The 24,033-nt window shown below is 43.9% G+C and overlaps 1 protein-coding gene across 2 annotated transcripts in view; it reads left to right on the top strand.

The window, feature by feature from the left end:
- CCDC180 (coiled-coil domain containing 180) overlaps positions 1-24,033 on the top strand; it is a 161,483-nt gene that overhangs the window by 73,668 nt on the left and 63,782 nt on the right. For both annotated transcript variants that reach the window (XM_033961663.1, XM_033961664.1), the window contains exons 17-18: positions 6,423-6,646; positions 9,277-9,452. In XM_033961663.1, coding sequence (XP_033817554.1) covers positions 6,423-6,646; positions 9,277-9,452 — 400 coding nt within the window. The remainder of the gene's footprint in view (positions 1-6,422; positions 6,647-9,276; positions 9,453-24,033) is intronic.

Raw genomic sequence — 24,033 nt, 5'->3', positions numbered from 1 at the left:
TACTTTGCATGCCATTTTCCCTCATTTTCCCTGGATCGGATCGGGTGCGGATCGGATCGGGCAGAAGGTTAATGAGGGGTTGGGGTCGGAGAAGGCTCACAAACTGGTCGAGACACGAACGGTGAGCTTAGTGAATCTAGCCCTTTGTTTTTAGCTCAAATACCAGCTGCCTTGAGTGCTTCTATATTGATGGTGTTACACCTTGAACTATTTCTAAGCAGACCCCCTGCTATTTAGTTCACTTCAGGAGAGCTTGACTATAATCTCTGTGTGTTAATTTGTGATTATGAGCAATATCCTTCTGTTTATGGTATCAATTGCAAGCTCTATATATAGCTCTTTAACGATCAGGAATACTACTCATTATGGATTAAAGCAGATGGATAGGAGAAAGAGGAGCAGAGACATGATTTTCTTCCTACTTTCATTTCTACAATCTTATAGTGTGTGAATTTCATTTCTTAAGCACAGGAGAAAGCTCATAGCTATAGTTAGAGGTTGCTCCAGAGTGAAATAGTCTCAGCAGGCTGAAAAGCAGGAGGTCCTGTTTCAAGTCCCACCGCAGCTCTGGCTGTTCTTTGAGTATTTTTCCATTTGACTGACTTGAAGATAACAATGGCCATGGCGTACTGAGCCACAGCCATTCAATTCTTTTTCTGTGAGGGGGAAAAAGGGTATCTGCTCAGCATTGTTTCTTGTGTGGTAATTGTGTTATTGAGTGTAACCTAGTTCAGTGGAGAACTTCAGCATAGTATCTCACTTTTAAGTAGTGCCCATTCAGGGATTCCGGCTTGTCTTCTTCTTTCGAGGTGGTGGTCAGTATATCTTTCATCGTCTGTATGCCGTCAATGAGGTGAGTATGAGAAAGGAGATGGAGTGAACCCTCCATTGCTCTCAAATGTATGCAGTATGGTTTCGGTTTCTTCTATAGTCAACTTTTCAGATGAAGTATGCTACTGGGAAACTGGAATGACAGGTTAATAATTTTGGAGCTTTAGAGCCCAAGTTACCTGAACTTATCCAATAACTTCTCTTAGTTGTTATATCATGTTTTCAGGTCTGAAGGGTCAGGGGGTTACCACCAGTATAGGTTTTTTCAGCCTTCCTTACCAAGATTCAGAGAAGGTATTAGTGAAAAATCTGAGCCTCAGGAGTTTCAAGTTTCCATGTTGATCACTTAATATACCGCCCATCGTGCACATCTGAGTGGTTTACAAAATCAAAATTAAAAAGAAGATAGTAAGTATTAAATGGGTAAGGAAGTTCTTCTTCACCCAGAGAGTGGTTGAAAACTGGAACGCTCTTCCGGAGGCTGTTATAGGGAAAAACACCTTCCAGGGATTCAAGACAAAGTTAGACAAGTTCCTGCTGAACCAGAACGTACACAGGTAAGGCTAGACTCAGTTAGGGCACTGGTCTTTGACCTAAGGGCCGCCGCATGAACGGACTGCTGGGCACGAAGGACCACTGGTCTGACCAAGCAGCAGCAATTCTTATGTTCTTATGGTAAACTAGAATACGGTAAGAGATGAAGATACAATTATTGATAGAAAAGTAGGAATTAGAGAAAAATTGAATTTGCTGTTCATCCATCATTACAGTCCAACTCTCCTGATCTTAGAGAGCTTAATTTATTTTCAGAGCAGCTGACATCAGTGAGTGCAATGGCTTCCTGTCTGTAATAAGGCAAGGGGGTAAGTAGGAATTTTGTCCTGCATTGGAACCTCCTTCTACTCATGAACTGCTGTACTTTGAATCTACAGTCATCTCTCCAGAAAACCTGCTGCAGTACACAGAAAAGTGTTCCTTCTATTTCCTTGATGGTTCTCTTGATCTTCTTTACTCCAGCTGGTCACTAAAGGGAAGCTTGTTAAATGAATGTTTAAAAATTGAATCCATACCCAGATTTTTAGCTCTGACAGATATTTAGTTGTTTCTGCTATGCTCATGATAAGATTTGAGGTCATTAAACCCCCCTAACACCACCAATGACTGCCCTCCCCGATGCCCCCCCCCCCCGAAGGGACACCGACTCCCTCCTGCCACTGGATGCTCCCCATGCCGTGACGCTCCCCCCATGAAATATCCCCTCCCTTCCCTTTCTTTAAAAAAAAAAAAATCAACAGGAGGGATGCCCCCAGCCCCTTCACACCTCCTGAACCTCTCCCATACCTGTCTCAGAAGACAGTAGGATGAATGCCCAGTCCCTCATACTCCGAAGCCTGCCACTCCAGAATGGCGGGCCTTTCCCTTCCCGGGGATACAGAGGGAGGAGCCTAAGGTTTGATTGGCTCAGACGCCTAAGGCCCTCCCCTTGGCCTTAGTCGTCTGAGCCAATCAGGGTCTGAGCCATTATGCAACAGGAAGGGGAAAGCTCATCATTTTGGAGTGGCAGGCCTCGGAGCAGGAGGGCCAGGGCATCCCTTCTGCTATCAACTTCTGAGACAGGTACGGGAGAAGTTCAGGGGGGATGTGGGGTGGGGCCATGGGGAGCATTGGTGGCAGGAGGGGGTAGGCATCCCTCCTGCCTCAATCCCGGTAAGTTGGGGGGGTCGTCAGGGAGGGCCATCATCAGTAGGGAGGGAGGTGGCACAGCATTTTTTTTTTTTAATGAGGCAAATATTGTATGTGCACAACATCTGTGCTATTAAAAAAAGAAAAAAGCCCCAACAGCTGAGTGGCAGGAGGCTTCTTTGGGGCTTCCCCTGTCACTCAGCTGTTAGGGCAATCCCAGACCAGCTCTGCACATGTGTGAGTCGCTCTTAGAGCAACTGATCAGATGAGACCTCTGTGCAAATAATTTGCATGCAAACTTCTTGGAACATCAATCGCTGTTCAAGAGTCAACCAAAAATCAGCCAACAGTGACCCCTATGGTCTTAATGACTGTGTTTTGTACATCTAGCCCAGCCCAAGTCACTTCAAGTCTATGGATTAGAGATGAGAGAATCTTTTTAACATATGTGTGGCAGTCTTCCTGGTAGTGGCTTTTGAACAGCCTATCTTGGCATCTCTGCCCTCAGAAGCAAAGTTGCAAGTGCTGACTCAGTTTTATTAGAATAACAACAAACATAACTGTTTCTATAGGCAATCACAAAACATTTTGTTCCCATAAATTCAGCACAGAAGATACTTCTTCCTTGTTCAGCATGTTCAATCAAGGATATTGAAGTCCCACCCATATTGAGGAATGCTTTGCTACACCCCACTCTTGGACTGGTCTGGTGAGGACACTAAGGAAGGAGAAAGTAGATCTTACCTGCTAATTTTCTTTCCTTTAGTCTTACCAGACCAGTCCAGATGCCCTCCATGGAATGTCAGTGATGCAGAATGGTACAAAACTGCTTTTGTCAGTGGAAATTGGGCCCACATAGCTTTATAGAGGCCTCCCTAGGCATCCACGGCTTTATTTTTTGGTCTCATATCTGTGTTTCTTATCTGACATGCCCATGTTTACACTGCTTTGTCTTTGAGCCCCCTGCCACAGCTAAAGACCTTCACATTCCCTTATCAATTAATAACTGAGGGAGAGAAACATTCCTTTTTCTGTGCATATTTGATTGTAGTCCATGAGTTACATTATTGAGATCTGTTTTTCTCCACGATTTACCAGTGAATGTGATTACTGCATATTTGTCCCAGTGGTCCTTCTGAAGCAGAATGTTGTTTTTGACATTTTGGGATATTTATAACATCTGTGTCCAAATTAAAGTAGTGAGATGCATATTTGATTGGTCAACCAGGTCAGGTCCTGCCAGACTTGAGCTGGGCAGAACAGTATAACTGCACTAGTATTTTATAGGAGAACTTCTTAGGAGCTTTGGAGCTCTTTTTTTCTTTGGCTTGTTCCTAATATTCCACCTCTGTGAACTGTGATATTCCATTTCTGCAAGCCAGACCCTTCAATGTGTCCTCTCTCCATGCACAGGAGGTTAGAGACTGCCATGAGTACTGTCCATTGCATCATCATCTACTATAATAAAACACTAAGTGCGCATGCGCACTCTTACCTGCGTGATCCATGATCCCTGATCCCTGATCTGTAGGTCCGTGGCCAGCAGGAGTGTGCTTGCGCGCATACAACAGTCCCTCTCTCGCAGACCCCAAGGTGATGTGCGGTCTTGCCGGCTCTCTTACACTTCACGCCCGAAGTTTATTTTTAAGTTCAAAGCTGCCGCCGCGGCTCCTCTCACAAGCCGCACCTGTGTCAGAGAAGGCTTCAGATGCAGGCGGGGATCGTGAGAGGAGCCGCCGCGGCAACTTTAAACTTAAGAGTAAGAGTAAAAAAAAAAAAAAAAGATCAGAAAGGGATAGAAGAAGAGAAGGGAAGGGGAGACATTCAAAAAGAAGGAGTGACTCTCTCTGTTTCTCTGGACAAGCAGGGCAAGTCTCACCACCCAGCCAATCAGAGCAGAGCAAACAGATATCAAAGAAGGGGGTTGGGTGGGCATGCTCCTTCCTCACTCCAAGTGCCACCTGCCAGACCGAGGCTCGCAGAGCTGTCTAAGCTGTTAGAACCGCTGCGTGAGAAGGGAGAGCAAGGGCTGCACGCCGGGGCAGAAGCACAAGCTGGTACGCGAAACTGCAGAGAGCCCACGGCAAAAAATTTTCTTCTTTTTTTCTTCCCAGTTTATGAGGGAAGCAACTGCACGTGCTGCTGCTTTTGGGGAGTTTTGTCCCATTTCCCTTCACTGCGGGGGCGGGAGAAACTGATAGCAGCAGGTGGTGGGAGGAGGAGGAGGAGGCAGCAGAGGGGGAAGCAGTGCCACTTGCTGGACCTGCTGGGAGTTGACAATGGGGATGTATAAGAGAATGAGGCTGGGGGTAGAAAAGGGGACATGTGTGAGAAGGAGGCTGCAAAAGGGACATGCGAGAAAAAGGGGGCTGGGGCTGGAAACTGAAAGGGAAAAGATGGGAGAAGGGGGCTGGGGGAGCTAAAAAGGGGTTTGGATCTAGGGTTGAAAAAAGGGGACATATGAGGGAAGGAGGCTTTAAAGTGTGTGTGTGTGGGGGGGGGGGTTCTTGGGAAAAGAGACCTGGTATAGGAGGCTGTTAAAAGAAGGCAGTTCGGAGAAGAGGGCTGGAGCTTGGGACTGCAAAAGGTGAGTTGTGAGAGAAGGGGCTGAAAAGGAAGACAGGTGTGATAAGGAGGCTGGGCCTAGAACTGAGGGCTGGAAGAATAGGTATGAGAAGGGGGTTAGGTTTGGGGGCTATAAAGGAATGTGTGAGAGAAGGGAGCTGAGGATGAAAAAAGGGGGAGATGGGAGAAGGGGGCTACAAAAGGGGGCATGTGAGAGAAAGGGGCTGAAGATAGGAGCTGGAAGAATAAGTGAAGGGGGAATGGAGATGAGTTCTATGGAGGTGAAGAACAGAGAAAGGGGACAAATTTTTAAGTTGGTGAAAAAAGGTGGAAATAAAGAAGTTAAAAGGGGAAATTGGAGCCTGAATATGGGGGTAAGGCATAAGAAGAATAACCATACTGGATCAGACTAATCTATTCTAGCACCCGTTAATGTAACGGGCTGAAACACTAGTATTAAAGATATTTATCATTTCCTATTTCCTGGATAAATGTTTGAGTTTGTAGGCTATGCACATTTGTCATCTGAAAATGAAACTACAGGTGCAATCAAGATCAGCCAGTCTTACATGTCTTATATAAGTCTAACAGACTGAATGAGTTCTTAAACCAGGGGTCTTTGGTTAATTTACACTTTATCTTCTTCTCAGCATGCAAGGAAATGGTCGCAAGAGGCAAGCAAATGGTAGGGAATACTTTGGAGTCCAAGTCCATTCCCTTTTACTCTTCCTCAATTTTCTCCCCTTATGGGTTTAATTGGGTTTAACATGTGTACCAGGAAAGATTGGGAGAAATACTTGAGTACCTGAATGTAAACCACTTAGGCTATAAACAGTAGATAAATACTAAAAATTAATAAATAACTGATGAGTTATTAGAAAAAAGAAAGCATGTGCTCCATTGCTTTGTCAGTTGAAATACAGATGGTCTCACACTGCACAGTGCACTTATAGAGCAGAGCAAGCAGAGCTTTTTAATTCTCTGTCTCCATCCTCTGGTCGATGGCCACAGCCCCCCTGTTATGGATTGGACTGGTCTGATCGGCTAAAGAAAATAAAATTATCAGGTAAGATCTAATTTCTCCATATTGCACCGCACTTGGGAAGCAAAATTAAACAAAAATTTTAGGCTGCCCATCCCTAATAAATATATTACTTCAGGTCTTGTACATTCAGATCGTAATATTATGGATTACTTCTGTGTATAACCAAAATCAATTTGTTGCATTTTTCTCTCGCTGCATTGAAACCTGATATCGTATCACCACAAGATCTTCAGCTGTGCACATATGATTGCACATGTCCCAAAAACAGGCTGACCTTACCTATTTTATGTCTTTACAGGAGCAAACAGAGGAAGATCTTACTTCAGTACCTTACAGTAACATTTCAGTAGAAGTCTTCACCACTTCTAAGAGGAGCACATACTCTCTCATTTCTTCTCAAGAATTAGCTGGGCCTCCGAAAGAAGAGCTGTTCATAACAGAAGTGACTGTAGAGGAGGACCTCCCTGAGTACCTGCAGCAGATTGTGATTCCTGAAAATATATTTGCTGATATAAAGAAAGAGTTAGTATCCAAATATTTTGGGTCTTAGCAACAGCTGCATTGTGTTATTGCTGAGGAAGTAGTCCCAGAATCTATTTGCATATATTTCAATTGGAGATGACCGTTTTATCCAAAGGAGTATTTCTACATTTGAGATGATCATCATTACAAATTGAGCTCAAGCTGTATGAAGAAAATGAAATAATTTTTGTAAATCTGTTGAAGAAACATGTTGTCTTGCATGTTGCACAATAGTAATACTTTTTTTTTTTAAATAATTTTTGTTGAAATTTTTTTCATACTACTTTTCAATATAGGGCTCCTTTTACGAAGCCTAGCGACTTCAGCGCGCATGACTTTTCATCACGTGCTAACCCCCGCGCTAGCCAAAAAACTACCGCCTGCTCAAGAAGAGGCGGTAGCGGCTAGCGGTTTAGCGCACGCTTTTACGCACGTTAAACCGCTAGTGCTCCTTCGTAAAAGGAGCCCATAGTGTACATTTTACAGTAATGAGAACTTAAATGTTTCTTTAACAAATATAATAAAATAATTTTAAATAGAAACTACTGCTATCAAGAATGTTGGCAAGCAAACAGTTAACAATCATCAAAACTAGGCTTCCCTTTGGTGTCAACTGTTTTTGATGATAAAGCTTCATTATTTGATTTCTTAATATCACTGACTTTGAAGTTGATAGCTCAGCATTGGAAAGATAATTCACAATTATCGATTTTATTTTTTTTTTTAATGTGGTGGAACACATTTTTGTTTTACAGGAAGTATGAAGACATTTGTTTTCAAATCTTTACCTTTAACATGTAAGCATTGAAGGAATATATGTGCCCCTCCTTCAAGCATCACCATAAATAGCAGCAACTACTTATCACAACACCCTCTATGCTTATATCTAATTATATATTATCATAGTAATACTATTTAGACATAATATTGTATCATCAATGGAGTTGATAGTCAAAAGAATTTACTGTTAAAATTGGACTTTAGCCAGTTAAATCTACTAGGTTAAAAATATGCTCCCACTTGTAAATAAATTTCTACTATATAAATGGCAAGGGATATTAACTAACAACCGCCCTCCTTATTAAACTGTGCTATAGGTTTTTAGCATGGGCTAGTGAGATAAGTGCTGTGACACTCACTATGAACATTAGAGCATTTACCGTGCCAGCCCATGCTAAAAACCTCTAGTGCAGCTTGATAAAAGGGGCTGTAAGTGAAAAGATAGCAAGGCAGTTGTTTGCTACCCTGGTGCTGGGAATATATGGTTTTAACTGAGGCAGGTTAATTAACAGGAAGTGGTGGGAGTGGGCTTGGTCTATTACCTGATGTGAAGCCAGTAGATAGAGCTTCTTGCCATATTGATTCACCCCAAACAGCCTATTAGAAGCCAAGGAAGTTTATTTATTTATTCAATTTTCTATACCATTCTCCCAAGGGAGCTCAGAACAGTTTACATGAATTTATTCAGGTACTCAAACATTTTTCCCTGTCTGTCCCGACGGGCTCACAATCTACCTAATGTACCTGGGGCAATGGGGGATTAAGTGACTTGCCCAGGGTCACAAGGAGCAGCCTGGGTTTGAACCCACAACCCCAGGGTGCTGAGGCTGTAGCTTTAACCACTGCGCCATACACTCCCCATTGTTAACTGTTTCATTGTCATGTCTATATTGTAAATTGTCATCTCTGTCCTGTATCGATTATATTGTGGATGTACTTTGTAACCCGTTCTGGGCTCCTTTAGGAGGACGGGCTAAATAATTGAGCAAATAAATAAATAAATAAAAAACATAGTAACATAGTAGATGACGGCAGATAAAGACCCGAATGGTCCATCCAGTCTGCCCAACCTGATTCAATTTAAAAATTTTTTTTTTTTTTTTTCTTCTTAGCTATTTCTGGGCGAGAATCCAAAGCTTTACCCGGTACTGTGCTTGGGTTCCAACTGCCGAAATCTCTGTTAAGACTTACTCCAGCCCATCTACACCCTCCCAGCCATTGAAGCCCTCCCCTGCCCATCCTCCTCCAAACGGCCATACACAGACACAGACCGTACAAGTCTGCCCAGTAACTGGCCTAGTTCAATCTTTAATATTATTTTCTGATTCTAAATCTTCTGTGTTCATCCCACGCTTCTTTGAACTCAGTCACAGTTTTACTCTCCACCACCTCTCTCGGGAGCGCATTCCAGGCATCCACCACCCTCTCCGTAAAGTAGAATTTCCTAACATTGCCCCTGAAAAAAATCGACAAGAGACTGCACCAATCAAAGACTGTGTTGATTGTATCAAGATGGCAGCAATGTGAGGAAACTGCTTCAGCATTGTCATTTAACGCCTACTCCTGTTAATTAAACTTCCTTGGTTCTAACTAACAAAGAAATTATCCAAACTGAATGGTATATGAACTTTGAAGACTATAAAGGCCCCTTCTTCAGTCAACATTTGCGATATGATTTGTCTCAATAATTTTTGTGTTAGTCCTACAAAAAAATGACATCGCTAAAAAGAATAAACATGCAATAAAATTCCCACCTTGGCATTGAAACATTCTAGAACTGTTTGTCTATCTCATTTATGTAATCATTTCTCTCTTTTATTTTTCTGACCTAGTTGTATTATCTATTTCAGCATCCGCCTTGGTTTTTTTGAGCACTTGAAACCGTGGTTTGACCAGACTGTGATTGACTCCCAAAGCATTGTGGTTTCTAAGACTGATGAGCTCACAGCAGAACTCAAGCTGTTTTGCCACTTGCAGGAGCCAAGGGCCCAGCGCATTCAAAAGGATGTGTACCATGTCAGAGCTGGTAACTGGTTGAATTTATCTAACTATAGTACACAATGCCTGCCTTATCAGTACAGCTGAGAGGGTTACAGAAAATAAGAACACTAAAGGAATTAGATACCTAAATCTACACAAATGAAAAATGTTCCCTACTGAGCTTCTAAATTTAGAATTCAAAAAATTGGGCAGGGCCAGGGCATGGAACATAAGTTAGGTGCTTGTTGCTGAATTATACTGCTAAGCAACTACATTTTTGGAAATCTAGATTTAGGAACCTCTGTTTTAGACACTGTAATGCCACGTATCTATTTAACAAGGGTGTGCAATAGTAACATCCAAAGAAAGCATCAGAGGAATATGACATTTTATTGCATAAACATCAGATAAACACCAGATAAAACAGAAACAGATTATATATAAAACAGAAACAGATTATATATATATATATATATATTGAAAACATCACCATGTCTGCCATATCTGTCCCCTCACAGTTGGGAATCTGGTCAATTGATGGATCAGAGACAGTTCACAGGGCTTCCCTTGGCTGCAGCTGGATTATAAATTCTAAGATGTGACTTTCAGTCTTAAATAGCACAGGAAGTGCTGAATTTTGCAAATCTGTCTCACACACACACACACACACGGCTGTTCCTGCAGTAAACAACAGGTGTCCTACCTATCTCGGAGCTCTCAGAGCTGGATTGTTATTCCTTATCACAGTACCATGAGGATCCTTCCTCAGTAGACATGAAACAGTACAGGATGCGCCCACGTATGTTCTCGTTAACAGAGTTGAAACAAAGTTAAAATCAGAGTTGAAGCAGGCATGAAGATTCACACAAATTGTTACGTACACTATACCCTGGCCATAGGCACAACAGACACCCTGAGGCCAACATTCAGCACCATTTAGCCACCAGGAGCAGCTCCCAGATGGCTAAATAGCACATAGCCGGTTATCCCACAATATTCAGCAGGAGATAGACGGCCATCTACTACTTCTTATCATTTCTATAGCGCTGCCAGATGTACACAGCACTGTACATTAACATGTAAGAGACAATCATGTATATGCTCACCAGCCAGCCAGAGTTGCTTAAAAGTCTATCTTTGGCCCTTGAGACTTAGCCAGCTAGATTCTGAATATTGGCCTAGCCAGCTATGTCTCGGCCAGTCAAAAATAGATTGGAAATTCAATACCGGTTGCCAGATATGGCAGATACAGCGCCAGCATTGAATTTCCATGTTTGCTGTATGAATATCGGGTGGCCTTTGTTTATCAAAGTTTTTCAGGCTAAATCTTAATGTAGGAAGCTAACTACAGTTGCTATATTGGGACAGACCGAAGGTCCATCAAGCCCAGTATCCTGTTTCCAACAATGGCCAACCCAGATCACAACTACCTGGCAAGATTCCAAGGAGTAAAATAGATTTTTTTTATTAATTTTTTCAGAATAATAAAAAGAACACATTCAACCGCCCCCCCACGGGGCAATATCAACACTGTCTCAGGTGCACCACAAAAGAAAAATTATATACAGATCAAACAAGTCCATTCCCTTCCCCCCTCTCCAAGCATACAACTTATACATAATCACCTAATGTCCTCTCTCCCTCAATCCCATCCCCCAAGCAAATTCTACACAGTTCAGTACAGGTCAGTAATAACTCTTCATAACATATTTGCTCACAAGTCACCAAATATGGAAAAACATGCCCTTATCTAGCAGGCATCGCCAGCAAACATCAGTAGCAGACAGTAGAAATATAGCCTGAAGATGATCAGGAGTGTAATACCAACGAGTATGAATTTTATATGCATTTTCCTTAATCAGCACACATCTAGATGATTTTGAAACGTCAAGAAACACACTTTTCCATTCGGACCTACACTCATATCATTTTCCCAGGAAACCATACATTTATATTTAGTAAATATACATTTTTTTTTAACCTGTATAACAGAGAAATGGGGCCCTTCAACTTACCCAGTGCCATACATAAATTTTTCAGTTTTTCTGTATCATCAGGGTCATCCCTTAACCACCCTTGGTTAAATATGAAATGCTTAACTTGCAGATATGGGAACATATCCCTTGGAAGCAGCTGATAAAACTCCCTCAATTCCTCAAAGGGAATCATCTCTCCGATATCCAAAAAATGTCAAAACAAATGAGACTTCTTTGCTCCCATCTGGAGAATACCCCACTTCCCACCCAAAAAGTAGGTTCAAATCTAATAGAGGAAAGTGATAAAATTCCCTGAGACCCTCCAAGTTTCTGTTACACCTTATATCAGATTCCCACCAGATGAGAAATATAAGGATTGGCACTCTTCACAGAAGAGTCCCAAGGTGTGAAGCCCAAATAAGATGATGCAAGGGAAACGCAGGGGCACAAGCCTGCTGGAACTATACACTTAGCTTATCTAGAGAGAGCTCCCAATCAAATAATTGCCTTGTTTGTGCCGCCCAATAATACCAGGTCAGATTTGGCATCCCCCTGCCTCCCCACTCAGGGCCCTGCCATAGGTGAGATTTAGCCAATCTGGGAGATCCAGGGCCCCATACAAATCTAGAAGGTTCTCTTGAAAGATCTCCAATGTACCCGTAGAAACTGAAATAGGGAGATATTAAAAAAGAAAAAGTAATCGGGGTAGCACATTCATCTTAAGCACTGCAATTCTCCCACACCAAGACAACCACAGTGAACGCCAGGCATTCAAATCCTTTCTTTTTTCTTTAATTTTTATTCATTTTTATAACTTACATCAAGTGCATCAAATAGTAACCATATTTAAACTTAAATACATCACTTGAAATTCTACAGTTCTACATTCAAATCCTTTCTAATCTGACCTAGTAGGACCTCATAATTGCAAGAATACAACTTGGCTGGATCTTTAGTAGTTTGGACACCAAGATATTTAACCTGGACTGGAAGCCCATTTAAACGGGAAGGCACACCGGAGATCTTCTTCAAGAGACAAGAGTGTAATACCCAGAATTTTTGATTTATCATAATTTACTTAAATCCTACCACTTAGCCATAAAGCTGTAATTCCCACATTATCAACGGAAGAGACTGATGAGGTTGGTGAACATGAAACAAAATATCATCTGCGAACAGAGCCAGCTTATGATTCTGAGTCCCTATTTGATAACCCTGTATATCAACATTATCCCGTATGCTCTGGGCCAAATGCTCGATAGACAAAGCAAAGAGAAGTAGTAAGAGTGAACAACCTTGCCTAGTCCCCCGCTGAATGGAGAAGGCTGATGAGTAACCTCTATTCTCTGGAGTGTGACAGACCCAGCCCCTGCGCTGGTTTGCCCCTAGAGCTGACAAGAAGATCCTGTGCAGAAGAGCTGACCAGATCAGCTCTAGTGAGCAGCTTGAGACTGACCTCCCTTGCACATGCTGTAGGAAGAGTAATAAACATGATCAGGTTTGAAAAGGCACTGCTAACCTTTCCAAAAGAAGTTAGAATGACCTCACATCGACAACCCAATTACTGTATATAATATAGATTTATTAGTAATAAACAAAAGTCAGCTTCTATAAAAAAAAAAAATAGCAGTATCCAAATAGGATATAATATCAGCAAGTTAGGCTAACGGAGGAGCTTACACAGAGTACCAGTATGTCATGTGTTGCCCAATCCATTCTGAAGCATAAGTCACCCAGTATGCTACTTTTATACCCTAGTTTAGTAGCCTCTGGTCAAGAGTGCTACCTAGTTACAAATTAGTGGAATGGATCAGTGGAATTTCTATTGGATTGTCACATTTGTCATTTTTGTTGATTGGATGGTATACATACTGGTCATTGAGTCATATTGAAGCATGATGTCACTTGGTGTCAAATATGACTTCTCTATTTCCCCTGACAATGCATTCTTAATACTAAGATCAATAATTCCTGAGAGTGCCCCCCCCCAGACTTGATTGTAGATCTGTCAGCTCTTTTCACATGTGGCTAGTATGACTTCTGGTAAATCATTTTTACCTAGATTCATGTGGTTTGGTTTTCTTGTGACCGAAGCACTTTCTTGGAAAGTCCCAGAACATCTAATGCGGTCAGTCAGCAGGTGTTTTCTAGCTTCTAGGGCAGAGATGAAGTCCTCTTGCAGTATTATTTGTGCTGATAGGAAAATATGCACTTTTTGCATTGTTCATAAGGCTTGGGTAAGTTCAATTCAGCAACACAGTATCTGTATTAAACATTTCCTCTGGGGTCTCATGGGGGTCTTCACCTTCATTCTCATGAAGGTCTTCCTCCTTATTCACCCTTAGGTTGTTTATGAGCAAACAGAAACACAGCCGCTTTACCCTGTCAGTACATCAGCTAGGACAGCTAAAGCCAAGGTAGCTGTTCCTTTGAGAATAAGGCAGAACAAGCAGGGCAAGCCTGAACTGACATAGCCTACTGTGGAGCCAAAGCCCGTCCCCCTCTATAGGCTGAAGGGGAATGGCTTTAGTCTGGTTAAAGGCAGGCTGAAGGAAGCAGTAAGGAGAGTGGAGAGTGATGTGGCAGATGTACTCAAGCAGGATGAGGAAAGGCAGGAGTCTTGCCCAGACCAGGGATATTCTGGAGTCTCAGACTAGCCCATGGAAGAAGTGGAAGAAAGTTTCGTCACCTAACTTCCAGGTTCCAGAGGTTTTGAAGGGAATGGAAATCCAGGAAGCCTGCCCTAAATCAGAAAACCAAGCAGAGCAAATGGAGATTAGCTAAAGCCGTGAGTAACTGTGAGGCAGCTGGTGATTTTTTTTCCCCAAACAAAGTATGCTTTATGCTTTGTTTCTTGATTTTGAGGTGGGCATTATTTCTGGCTAAGAAGTTTACTTACCTGGATTTTTGCAGTCTGCTAACTTCATGTTTAGTTTGTGCCAAAGAGCACTGGGGCAAAGTGAATGTTTTGAATGCTCGATAAAAACACACTGTGTTTGCCATTTCTGAGAGCAATCACAGAATCTCGTTCAGCTGTGCTGCCTACCAATGTGTGCTACAGTGACTAGAGAGCCTTATATAGAGCTTACCTACTACTACTACAGCATATCTCTTGGTGCCTCAGAGACTGGACAAACTGTCAGCTGCTGAATTATTAAAAACTCTTGTATGCATTATTCTGTGAATATCTTTTTCTGCCTTGAAATTACTGCCATAGAGAAGTAGCTCTGTTTCTTGAGAGCAGCTTTAATTTGAATGCTGAGAACATAAGAACATAAGAAATGCCTCTGCTGGGTCAGACCCGAGGTCCATCGTGCCCAGCAGTCCGCTCACGCGGTGGCCCAGCAGGTCCAGGACCTGTGCAGTAATCTTCTATCTATACCCCTCTATCCTCTTTTCCAGTAGGAATTTGTCTAATCCTTTCTTGAATCCCAGTACCGTACTCTGCCCAATCACGTCCTCTGGAAGCGCATTCCAGGTGTCCACCACACGTTGGGTAAAAAAGAACTTCCTAGTATTTGTTTTGAATCTGTCTCCTATCAACTTTTCCGAGTGCCCTCTTGTTCTTTTATTATTCGAAAGTTTGAAGAATCTGTCCCTCTCTACTCTCTCTATGCCCTTCATGATCTTGTAAGTCTCTATCATATCCCCTCTAAGTCTCCTCTTCTCCAGGGAAAAGAGACCCAGCTTCTCCAATCTCTCAGCATATGACAGGTTTTCCATCCCTTTTATCAGACGCGTCGCTCTCCTCTGAACCCTCTCGACTAACGCCATATCCTTCTTAAGGTACGGCGACCAATATTGGACGCAGTACTCCAAATGCGGGCGCACCATTGCCCGATACAACGGCAGGATAACCTCTTTCGTTCTGGCTGTAATACCCTTTTTGATTATACCAAGCATTCTATTCGCTCTCTTAGCGGCCCCTACACACTGTGCCGTCGGCTTCATTGTCATGTCCACCAATACCCCCAAGTCCCTTTCCTGGGTACTCTTATTCAATAATATCCCTCCCATTGTATAGTTGTACCTCAAGTTTCTGCTCCCCACATGTAATACGTTACATTTCTCAACGTTGAACTTCATCTGCCATCTCGTCGCCCAATCTTCTAGTTTGTTCAAGTCCCTTTGCAATTCTTCACATTCCTCTGTAGTCCGAGCTCCATTAAATAGTTTAGTGTCGTCCGCAAATTTTATTATCTCGCACTTCGTCCCTGTTTCTAGATCATTTATGAAGATATTAAATAGTAGCGGCCCGAGCATCGAGCCCTGCGGGACACCACTCGTGACCCTCCTCCAGTCGGAGTAGTGGCCCTTCACTCCTAACCTTTGTTTTCTACCCTCCAACCAGTTTCTGATCCATCTATGTACGTCTCCTTCCACCCCATGGTTCTTTAGTTTCCGGAATAGACGTTCATGGGGCACCTTGTCAAAGGCTTTTTGGAAATCTAGATATATGATGTCAATGGGGCAGTCAGGGAAGCCAAACTTCAAACAGAGGAAGATCTAGCACGGAACATTAAAAAAGGGGACAAATCCTTCTTTAGGTACATTAGCGACAGGAAGAGAAACAAAAATGGAATAGAACGCCTTAGGCAATCAGATGGAAACTACGCAGAATCTGATACTACCAAGGCAGAACTGCTAAACGAATACTTCTGCTCAGTATTCACCTGTGAAGCGCCAGGAGATGGTCCACAACTACAAATAAGAGACAGCCAAAATGACCTGTTTCGCGATTACGAATTTACACCTAGTAGCGTCTACCACGAACTTTCAAGACTCAAAGTTGACAAAGCCATGGGGCCAGACAATCTACACCCCAGGGTACTCAGAGAGCTGAGTGAAGTTCTGGCTGAACCACTATCTGTACTCTTCAATCTTTCCATGCGCACGGGAAAAGTACCCCTAGACTGGAAAACAGCTAACGTAATTCCACTCCACAAAAAGGGATGCAGAACAGAGACAGGAAATTACAGACCGGTGAGTCTTACATCCATAGTGTGCAAACTCATGGAAACACTGATCAAACAGGAACTTGACAAAATTCTAGACGGAGAAAGTTTACGTGATCCACATCAACACGGATTTACCAGGGGAAGGTCCTGCCAATCTAATCTGATTGACTTCTTTGATTGGGTGACCAGACATCTGGATGCCGGTGAGTCCCTTGACGTGATATATTTGGACTTCAGCAAAGCTTTTGATAGCGTCCCACACCGCAGGCTGTTGAACAAACTAAAATCAATGGGATTAGGGGATACATTCACTACATGGGTAAAGGATTGGCTAGATGGTAGGCTTCAAAGGGTGATGGTAAACGGTACCCCCTCCAAAACGTCAGCAGTGATGAGTGGAGTACCTCAGGGCTCCGTCTTAGGGCCGATTCTATTTAATTTATTCATAGGAGATTTAACCCAAGGACTTAGAGGAAAAGTATCACTGTTTGCCGACGATGCCAAACTATGCAACATAGTTGGCAAAAGCAGTGTGCCTGACTTTATGACGCAGGACCTAAGACAGCTCGAGCAGTGGTCATCAACTTGGCAGCTAAGCTTCAATGCTAAAAAATGTAAAATAATGCATCTAGGCAAAAAAAATCCACACAGAACTTACACACTAAATGGTGAAACCTTGTCCAGGACCACGATGGAACGTGATTTAGGAGTGATCATTAGCGACGATATGAAGGCTGCCAATCAAGTAGAGAAGGCTTCGTCCAAGGCAAGACAAATGATGGGCTGTATCCGTAGGGGTTTTGTCAGCAGAAAACCTGAAGTAATAATGCCACTGTACAGATCCATGGTGAGACCTCATCTCGAGTATTGTGTTCAATTCTGGAGACCACACTACCGAAAAGATGTGTTGAGAATTGAGTCGGTTCAGCGAATGGCTACCAGGATGGTTTTGGGGCTCAGGGATCTCACGTATGAAGAAAGGTTAAAAAAACTGCGGATGTACTCATTGGAGGAGCGAAGACAGAGAGGAGACATGATTGAAACCTTCAAGTATATTACTGGGCGTATAGTGGTGAAAGATGATATCTTCAGTCTTACAGGGCCCTCGGTAACCAGAGGACATTCGCTGAAAATCAGAGGAGGGAAATTTCAGGGTGATGCTAGGAAGTACTTCTTCACCGAGAGGGTGGTCGATCATTGGAACGAGCTGCCTCAGCGGGTGATTGAGGCCAGCAGCGTGTTAGATTTCAAGAGGAAATGGGATATTCATGTGGGATCTCTAGGAGAGTAAGAATCAGGGAGTGGGTCACTGGTATGGGCAGACTCGATGGGCTATGGCCCTTTTCTGCCGTCAATTTCTATGTTTCTATGTTTCCTTTGTCCATCTGTTTGTTAATCCCTTCGAAGAATTACAATAAGTTTGTTTGGCACGATCGTCCCTTGCAGAAACCATGCTGGCTGGCTGGCTATCAGAAGTTCGTGCTTTTCAAAATGTTGATCAATGCTTTCTTTTATCAGTGCTTCTGCCATTTTCCCAGGAACTGAAGTCAGGCTCACTGGCCTATAGTTTCCCGGATCACCTCTTGATCCCTTTTTAAAGATGGGCGTAACAACGTTGGCTATCTTCCAATCCTTCGAGATCTCGCCTGAGCCAGACAGAGTGTATGGTCTCATGCAGGACAAGTTCATTGGTCTTTTGTTTTTCTTCAAAATACTCTTTGTTATAATTACTGCAGCACTGGACTAGTGCTAGCTAAATCTCATAACCACATTTGGGCTGGTTGCCAGAAGTATCTGTTTTCTTTTGCCTTTATTTGTAAAAAACTGATTTTGCATACCGAATGCTATTTTCTTTATGCTATCCATTTTTGACCGCTGGGGTAAAAATAAAAGCCATTCTGATTCATGACTTTATGATTGAGCTTGCATTTGTGAATAAAGCAAATACTTACCTGTGCTCCCATGACCCAGTCAGGCACCTAGGGCCAAGTGAAAATCCTGGAGATACCCCTGGTTGTAGGGGACAGGTCAGATCAGTGGAATTTTATCACTGTTCTTCCCCGCTCTGAGGGGTGTTTGTGACAGGAGACAAGCAGGGGAAATGCAGCCACACTTGCTGGTGAAGTCCCTGGACTGAGCCTGCATGGCAGAACTCTCCCCTAGATGCAGTAGTATTATTATTATTTACTACTGGGCATGTGTGGCCACCTTGCCTCTGGTGCTCCACCCCATAGCCAATCAGTTTTTTCTCTGACTGGGCTCCTGGCAGGTCGCAACTCTCCCTTTCTCCTTGCCTCTTGACAGAAAAAAAAATCCAGAAAGATCTCTAATTTTATTGCAACGGTGTTTCCCTTCATTTAGGAAAAAAAAACAAACCGACTTCTCCTGACTAAAACGTAAAAAAAAGAAATAATAATAAAATAACAAAGCATTAACAAGATCGGCAAAGTTTTCTCAAACAAAGCACTGTGACGTTTTTCTTCTTAATCCAGGACCATGAAGACTGTATGGACGGCGGCTCTACTCTGGCGTTGCTTCGCGCCAACAGTGCTGCAAGCTTGCCGAGGTCGCTCACGTCCTCAACTCCTCCTCCCACTCATGACCCACGAACAGTTCCGCCAGGGGCAGGCACATCTTCCTGCCTACAGCCGTCAGAGAAGAAAAATCAGCTTCAGGGGGAAATCTGTGAAGATCTGCAACGTGACATAATCAAGCTTGAGAAATGGGCATCGACATGGCAAATGAGGTTCAAGGTGGATAAGTGTAAAATGATGCATGTCGGGAACAAAAATCTCATGCACGAATACAGGATGTCCGGGGTGGTACTTAGAGAGACCTCCCAGGAAAGAGACTTTGGAGTTCTGATCGACAAGTCGATGAAGCCGTCTGCACAATGCGCGGCAGCAGCAAAAAGGGCAAACAGAATGCTAGGAATCATTAAGAAGGGGATCACAAACAGATCGGAGAGGGTTATCATGCCGCTGTACCAGGCCATGGTACGCCCTCACCTGGAATACTATGTCCAGCACTGGTCGCAGTACATGAAGAAGGACGCGGTACTACTCGAGAGGGTCCAGAGAAGAGCAACTAAAATGGTTAAGGGGCAGGAGGAGTTGCCGTACAGTGAGAGATTGGAGAAACCGGGCCTCTTCTCCCTTGAAAAGAGGAGACTGAGGGGGGACTTGATCGAAACGTTCAAAATACTGAAGGAAATAGACTTAGTAGAGAAAGACAGACTGTTCACCCTCTCCAAGGTAGGGAGAACGAGAGGGCACTCTCTAAAGTTGAAAGGGGATAGATTCCATACAAACGTAAGGAAATTCTTCACCCAGAGAGTGGTGGAAAGCTGTAACGCTCTTCCAGAGTCTGTTATAGGGGAAAACACCCTCCAGGGTTTCAAGACAAAGTTGGACAAGTTCCTGCTAAACTGGAACGTACGCAGGTGAGGCTGGACTCATTTAGAGAACTGGTCTTTGACCTGAGGGCCGCCGTGTGAGCAAACTGCTGGGCAGGATGGACCACTGGTCTGACCCAGCAGCGGCATTTCTTATGTTCTTATGAAACAGCTGGTGAAGACTGTAATCAGCGCTTCTCCTTCATTGGTTTCCACAGCAGTTCACGGCTCACAAAAACAGCCTGCATCTGCTTCTTTCTGGGGTGAAACGTCAGTGAAACCTCCTTTGGGCTTGGGCTTGGGCTCTGCCTGTGCCCCCAGTCTTTTCATGCCACAAACCGGCTAGTGAGGAGCAGGCAGAAGGCGGAAAGGAAGTAAGGAGACTTCAGGAGCGAGGCAGGAGGCAAAAGGCAGGAGATAGAAGGGAGCCAGAGCAGGGGCAGTGGCGAGAGTTAGCTCTGAACTCCCCCTTGAAAGGGACGGAGCCAACGGCACGCAGCTGTTCGGCGCACAGCGAAGACGAGCAGCAAAGGCGCTCGCCTTAGCGAGAGCACCTTTGCGAGAGCGCCTTTGCGGAGGGCCTCAAGAAGGGCCAGGTCGCTACACCCAGGGACACCAGGGAAGGACAACAAGAGGGCAGAGAGAGAGAGGTCACCAGCAGCAGATAGAAAGAGAGAGAGAGGACACCAGCAGCAGGCAGAGAGAAACAGAGAGAGTTCACTAGCAGCAGATAGAAAGAGAGAGAGAGGACACCAGCAGCAGGCAGAGAGAAAGAGAGGACACCAGCAGCAGGCAGAGAGAAAGAGATAGAGAGGACACCAGCAACGGACAGAAAGAGAGAGAGAGGACACCAGCAGCAGGCAGAGAGAGAGAGAGGACACCAACAGCAGGCAGAGAGAGAGAGAGAGGACACCAGCAGCAGGCAGAGAGAGAGAGAGAGGACACCAGCAGCGGGCAGAGAGAGAGGACACAAAGGGCACTTACAGGTCACAGTTATAAAGGGCACTTACAGGTCACATGTAATCTGTTAACTGTTATCTTAAAGTAGGAACGACAATGGAAGTAGAGGGAAACCAGAAGATGAGCTTTCCAGTGTTCTGCACAGACTGTCATATGTATGCGGTCGGTGTCAGGAGCTGAAAAGTTTGAAGAAAGAAGTCAAGCAACTTGAGGACAAGATACAGGAGCTAGAAGGACTTTACACCACCAAGGATCCAACCGGGACAGCTGAGGACTTCATGAGTGAGAGACACATTGAGGAGGAAGTCAAGGAACTCGAGAAATTCATTGAGGAAGCATACAGGAGAAGGGTGGAAGAGAACGACCTTCAGATGAAAGAAGGAGTTACACCAACACCAAAATGGAAGGGAGAACAAGAAGCAGATGACTTCAAAGAAGACACCCACAGAGGAATACCACATGAGAAGGAGGAACTGGCTAGTCGATGCCCAGAAGAAAGAGCGAAGCACACCGAGGACATTGACCTGAGACCGAAGCGAAAAATGAAGAAGGGAGAGTCAGCGATCCTAGTGGGAGGCTCGATCCTGAGGCATGTGGACAGCCACATAGCTGGAGAAAGAGAGGATCGACTGGTGTCCTGCCTCCCGGGAGCAAGAACAAAGGACATTGTGGACAAAATTGGGAAGATCCTGGAAGGAGCGGAGACAGAAGAGACCGCAGTAATGATCCACATCGGGACGAATGATGTCAGCAGGAGAGACTACAGGAGAAGCACGCTGATAGAACAGTTCAAGATCCTGGGAAGGAAGCTGAAGATGAGAACCCAGAAAATAGCGTTCTCAGAGATCCTACCGGTACCGAGGGCAGATGTGAAAAGGCAGGAGGAACTACAATCAATAAATGCGTGGATGAGGAAATGGTGTGAGGAAGAAGGGTTCCACTTTGTGAGGAACTGGACAACGTTCTGGGGCAAGAGCAAGCTCTATAGGAGAGATGGACTGCACTTGAGCACGGCGGGAACTAGACTTCTAGCAAACAACGTCAGGAGAGGAATAGAACAGACTTTAAACTAAGAAGAAGGGGAAAGCCGACAGTCGACCAAGCGTCGACGATTCGGAAGAAGGTATCCTGTGAAGATACTGAGGGGAAAAAAGACTGGGAAGAAACAAGGGACAAATTACAGGAGTCGACTAACCCAGAAGAGGAGGTTAGGAAGATTGTAACAAAAGAAAAGAAACCAAGGACCGAAACACAGAGAAAGGAAATAAAAATAAGGAAATACCAGGATCTAAATTGCGTATATACTAATGCAAGGAGCCTAAGAAATAAAATGGGGGAATTAGAAGCCATGGCCAATGCAGAGGACATAGACATCATTGGAGTCGCTGAAACATGGTGGAATGAGGAAAACAAATGGGATACAGCACTGCCAGGGTACAAGCTCTATCACCAGGACAGGTCAGGACAGAAAGGAGGTGGAATAGCCCTATACATAAAAGAAAGCATACAATCGACAAGAATGGACACAGCAGAGATGACCAACAAGCTGGAATCACTATGGGTTAAAATACCGGGAAGGAAAGGGCCTGAAATAAAGCTGGGCCTATACTATCGTCCACCCGGGCAAACTGGAGATATCGATGAAGAAATGGAAGCCGAGATAAAGCGAGAATGTAATAGTGGTAACACGGTTATTATGGGAGATTTCAACTACCCCGGGATAGACTGGAGTCTTGGAAGCTCAAGATGCGCTAGGGAGACAGAATTTCTGGAGGCTACACAAGATTGCTTCATGGAGCAGCTTGTTAGAGAACCTACGAGAGGAAATGCCACTCTGGATTTAATCCTAAATGGGTTAAGAGGACCTGCAAAGGAAGTAAAAGTAGTGGGACCGTTGGGAAACAGTGATCACAATATGATCAAGTTCAAGGTTGAGGTTGGAATACCGAAAGGAAAGAGAACCATAGCGACAACCTTTAACTTCAGGAAAGGAAACTACTAAGCAATGAGGGAAATAGTAAGGAAGAAATTTAGGAACACTTCCAGGAACTGGAAAATGGTAGAACATGCCTGGTCTTTTTTCAGGGACACGATGAGCGAGGCGCAAAATCTGTATATCCCCAGATTTAGAAAGGGGTGCAAAAAGAGTCGAACAAAAGACCCAGCGTGGATAACTAAAATAGTGAAGGAAGCAATAGGAAATAAGAAAAATTCATTAAAGAAATGGAAAAAGGACAAAACTGAGGAGAACTGAAAAGAGCACAGGAAGTATCAAAAAGAATGTCACCGTATGGTTCGAAAAGCCAAAAGAGAGTATGAAGAGAGGCTAGCCAGGGAAGCACGAAATTTCAAACCGTTCTTTAGATATGTTAAAGGGAAGCAGCTGGCTAGGGAGGAGGTGGGACCGCTGGACGACGGAGACAGGAAGGGTGTGGTGAAGGAGGAGAAAGAAGTAGCAGAAAGATTTAACATGTTCTTTTCATCTGTATTTACAAATGAAGACACATCCAACATACCGGAACCCGATCAATTCTTCAATGGAGATCAAACAGAAAAGTTAACATCCATGGAAGTGAGCCTTGATGATGTACGCAGTCAGATAGAAAAATTAAAAACTGACAAATCCCCGGGTCCGGATGGAATCCATCCAAGGGTTCTGAAGGAACTAAAGGAGGAAATAGTGGAAGTACTGCAGCAAATTTACAATCTATCCCTGAAAATGGGCGTGATCCCGGAAGAGTGGAAGATAACCAACATTACACCCATCTTTAAAAAGGGATCAAGAGGTGTCCCGGGAAACTACAGACCGGTGAGTCTGACCTCTGTTCCGGGGAAAATGGTGGAAGCACTGATAAAAGAAAACATCGATAAACATTTTGAAAGAAACAAACTTCTGATAACCAGCCAACATGGTTTCTGCAAGGGGAGATTGTGCCTAACGAACTTATTGCACTTCTTCGAAGGAATTAACAAACAGATGGACAAAGGAGACCCCATAGACATCATATATCTAGATTTCCAAAAAGCCTTTGACAAGGTGCCCCATGAACACCTACTCCGGAAACTGAGGAACCATGGGGTGGAAGGAGACGTAAATAGATGGATCAGAAACTGGTTGGCGGGTAGGAAACAGAGGGTAGGAGTGAAGGGCCACTACTCGGACTGGAGCAGGGTAACGAGTGGGGTCCCGCAGGGCTCAGTGCTCAGGCCGCTGCTATTTAATATATTCATAAATGATCTAGAATCAGGGACGAAGTGTGAGATAATAAAATTTGCGGACGACACCAAACTATTTAGTGGAGCTCGGACTAAAGAGGACTACGAAGAATTGCAAAGGGA

Source organism: Geotrypetes seraphini, chromosome 10, assembly GCF_902459505.1.
Source record: "Geotrypetes seraphini chromosome 10, aGeoSer1.1, whole genome shotgun sequence".
NCBI classification, from domain to species: Eukaryota; Metazoa; Chordata; class Amphibia; order Gymnophiona; family Dermophiidae; genus Geotrypetes; species Geotrypetes seraphini.
Note: the sequence above shows the minus strand (reverse complement) of the source record. Positions and strands in the feature narration are given on the sequence as shown.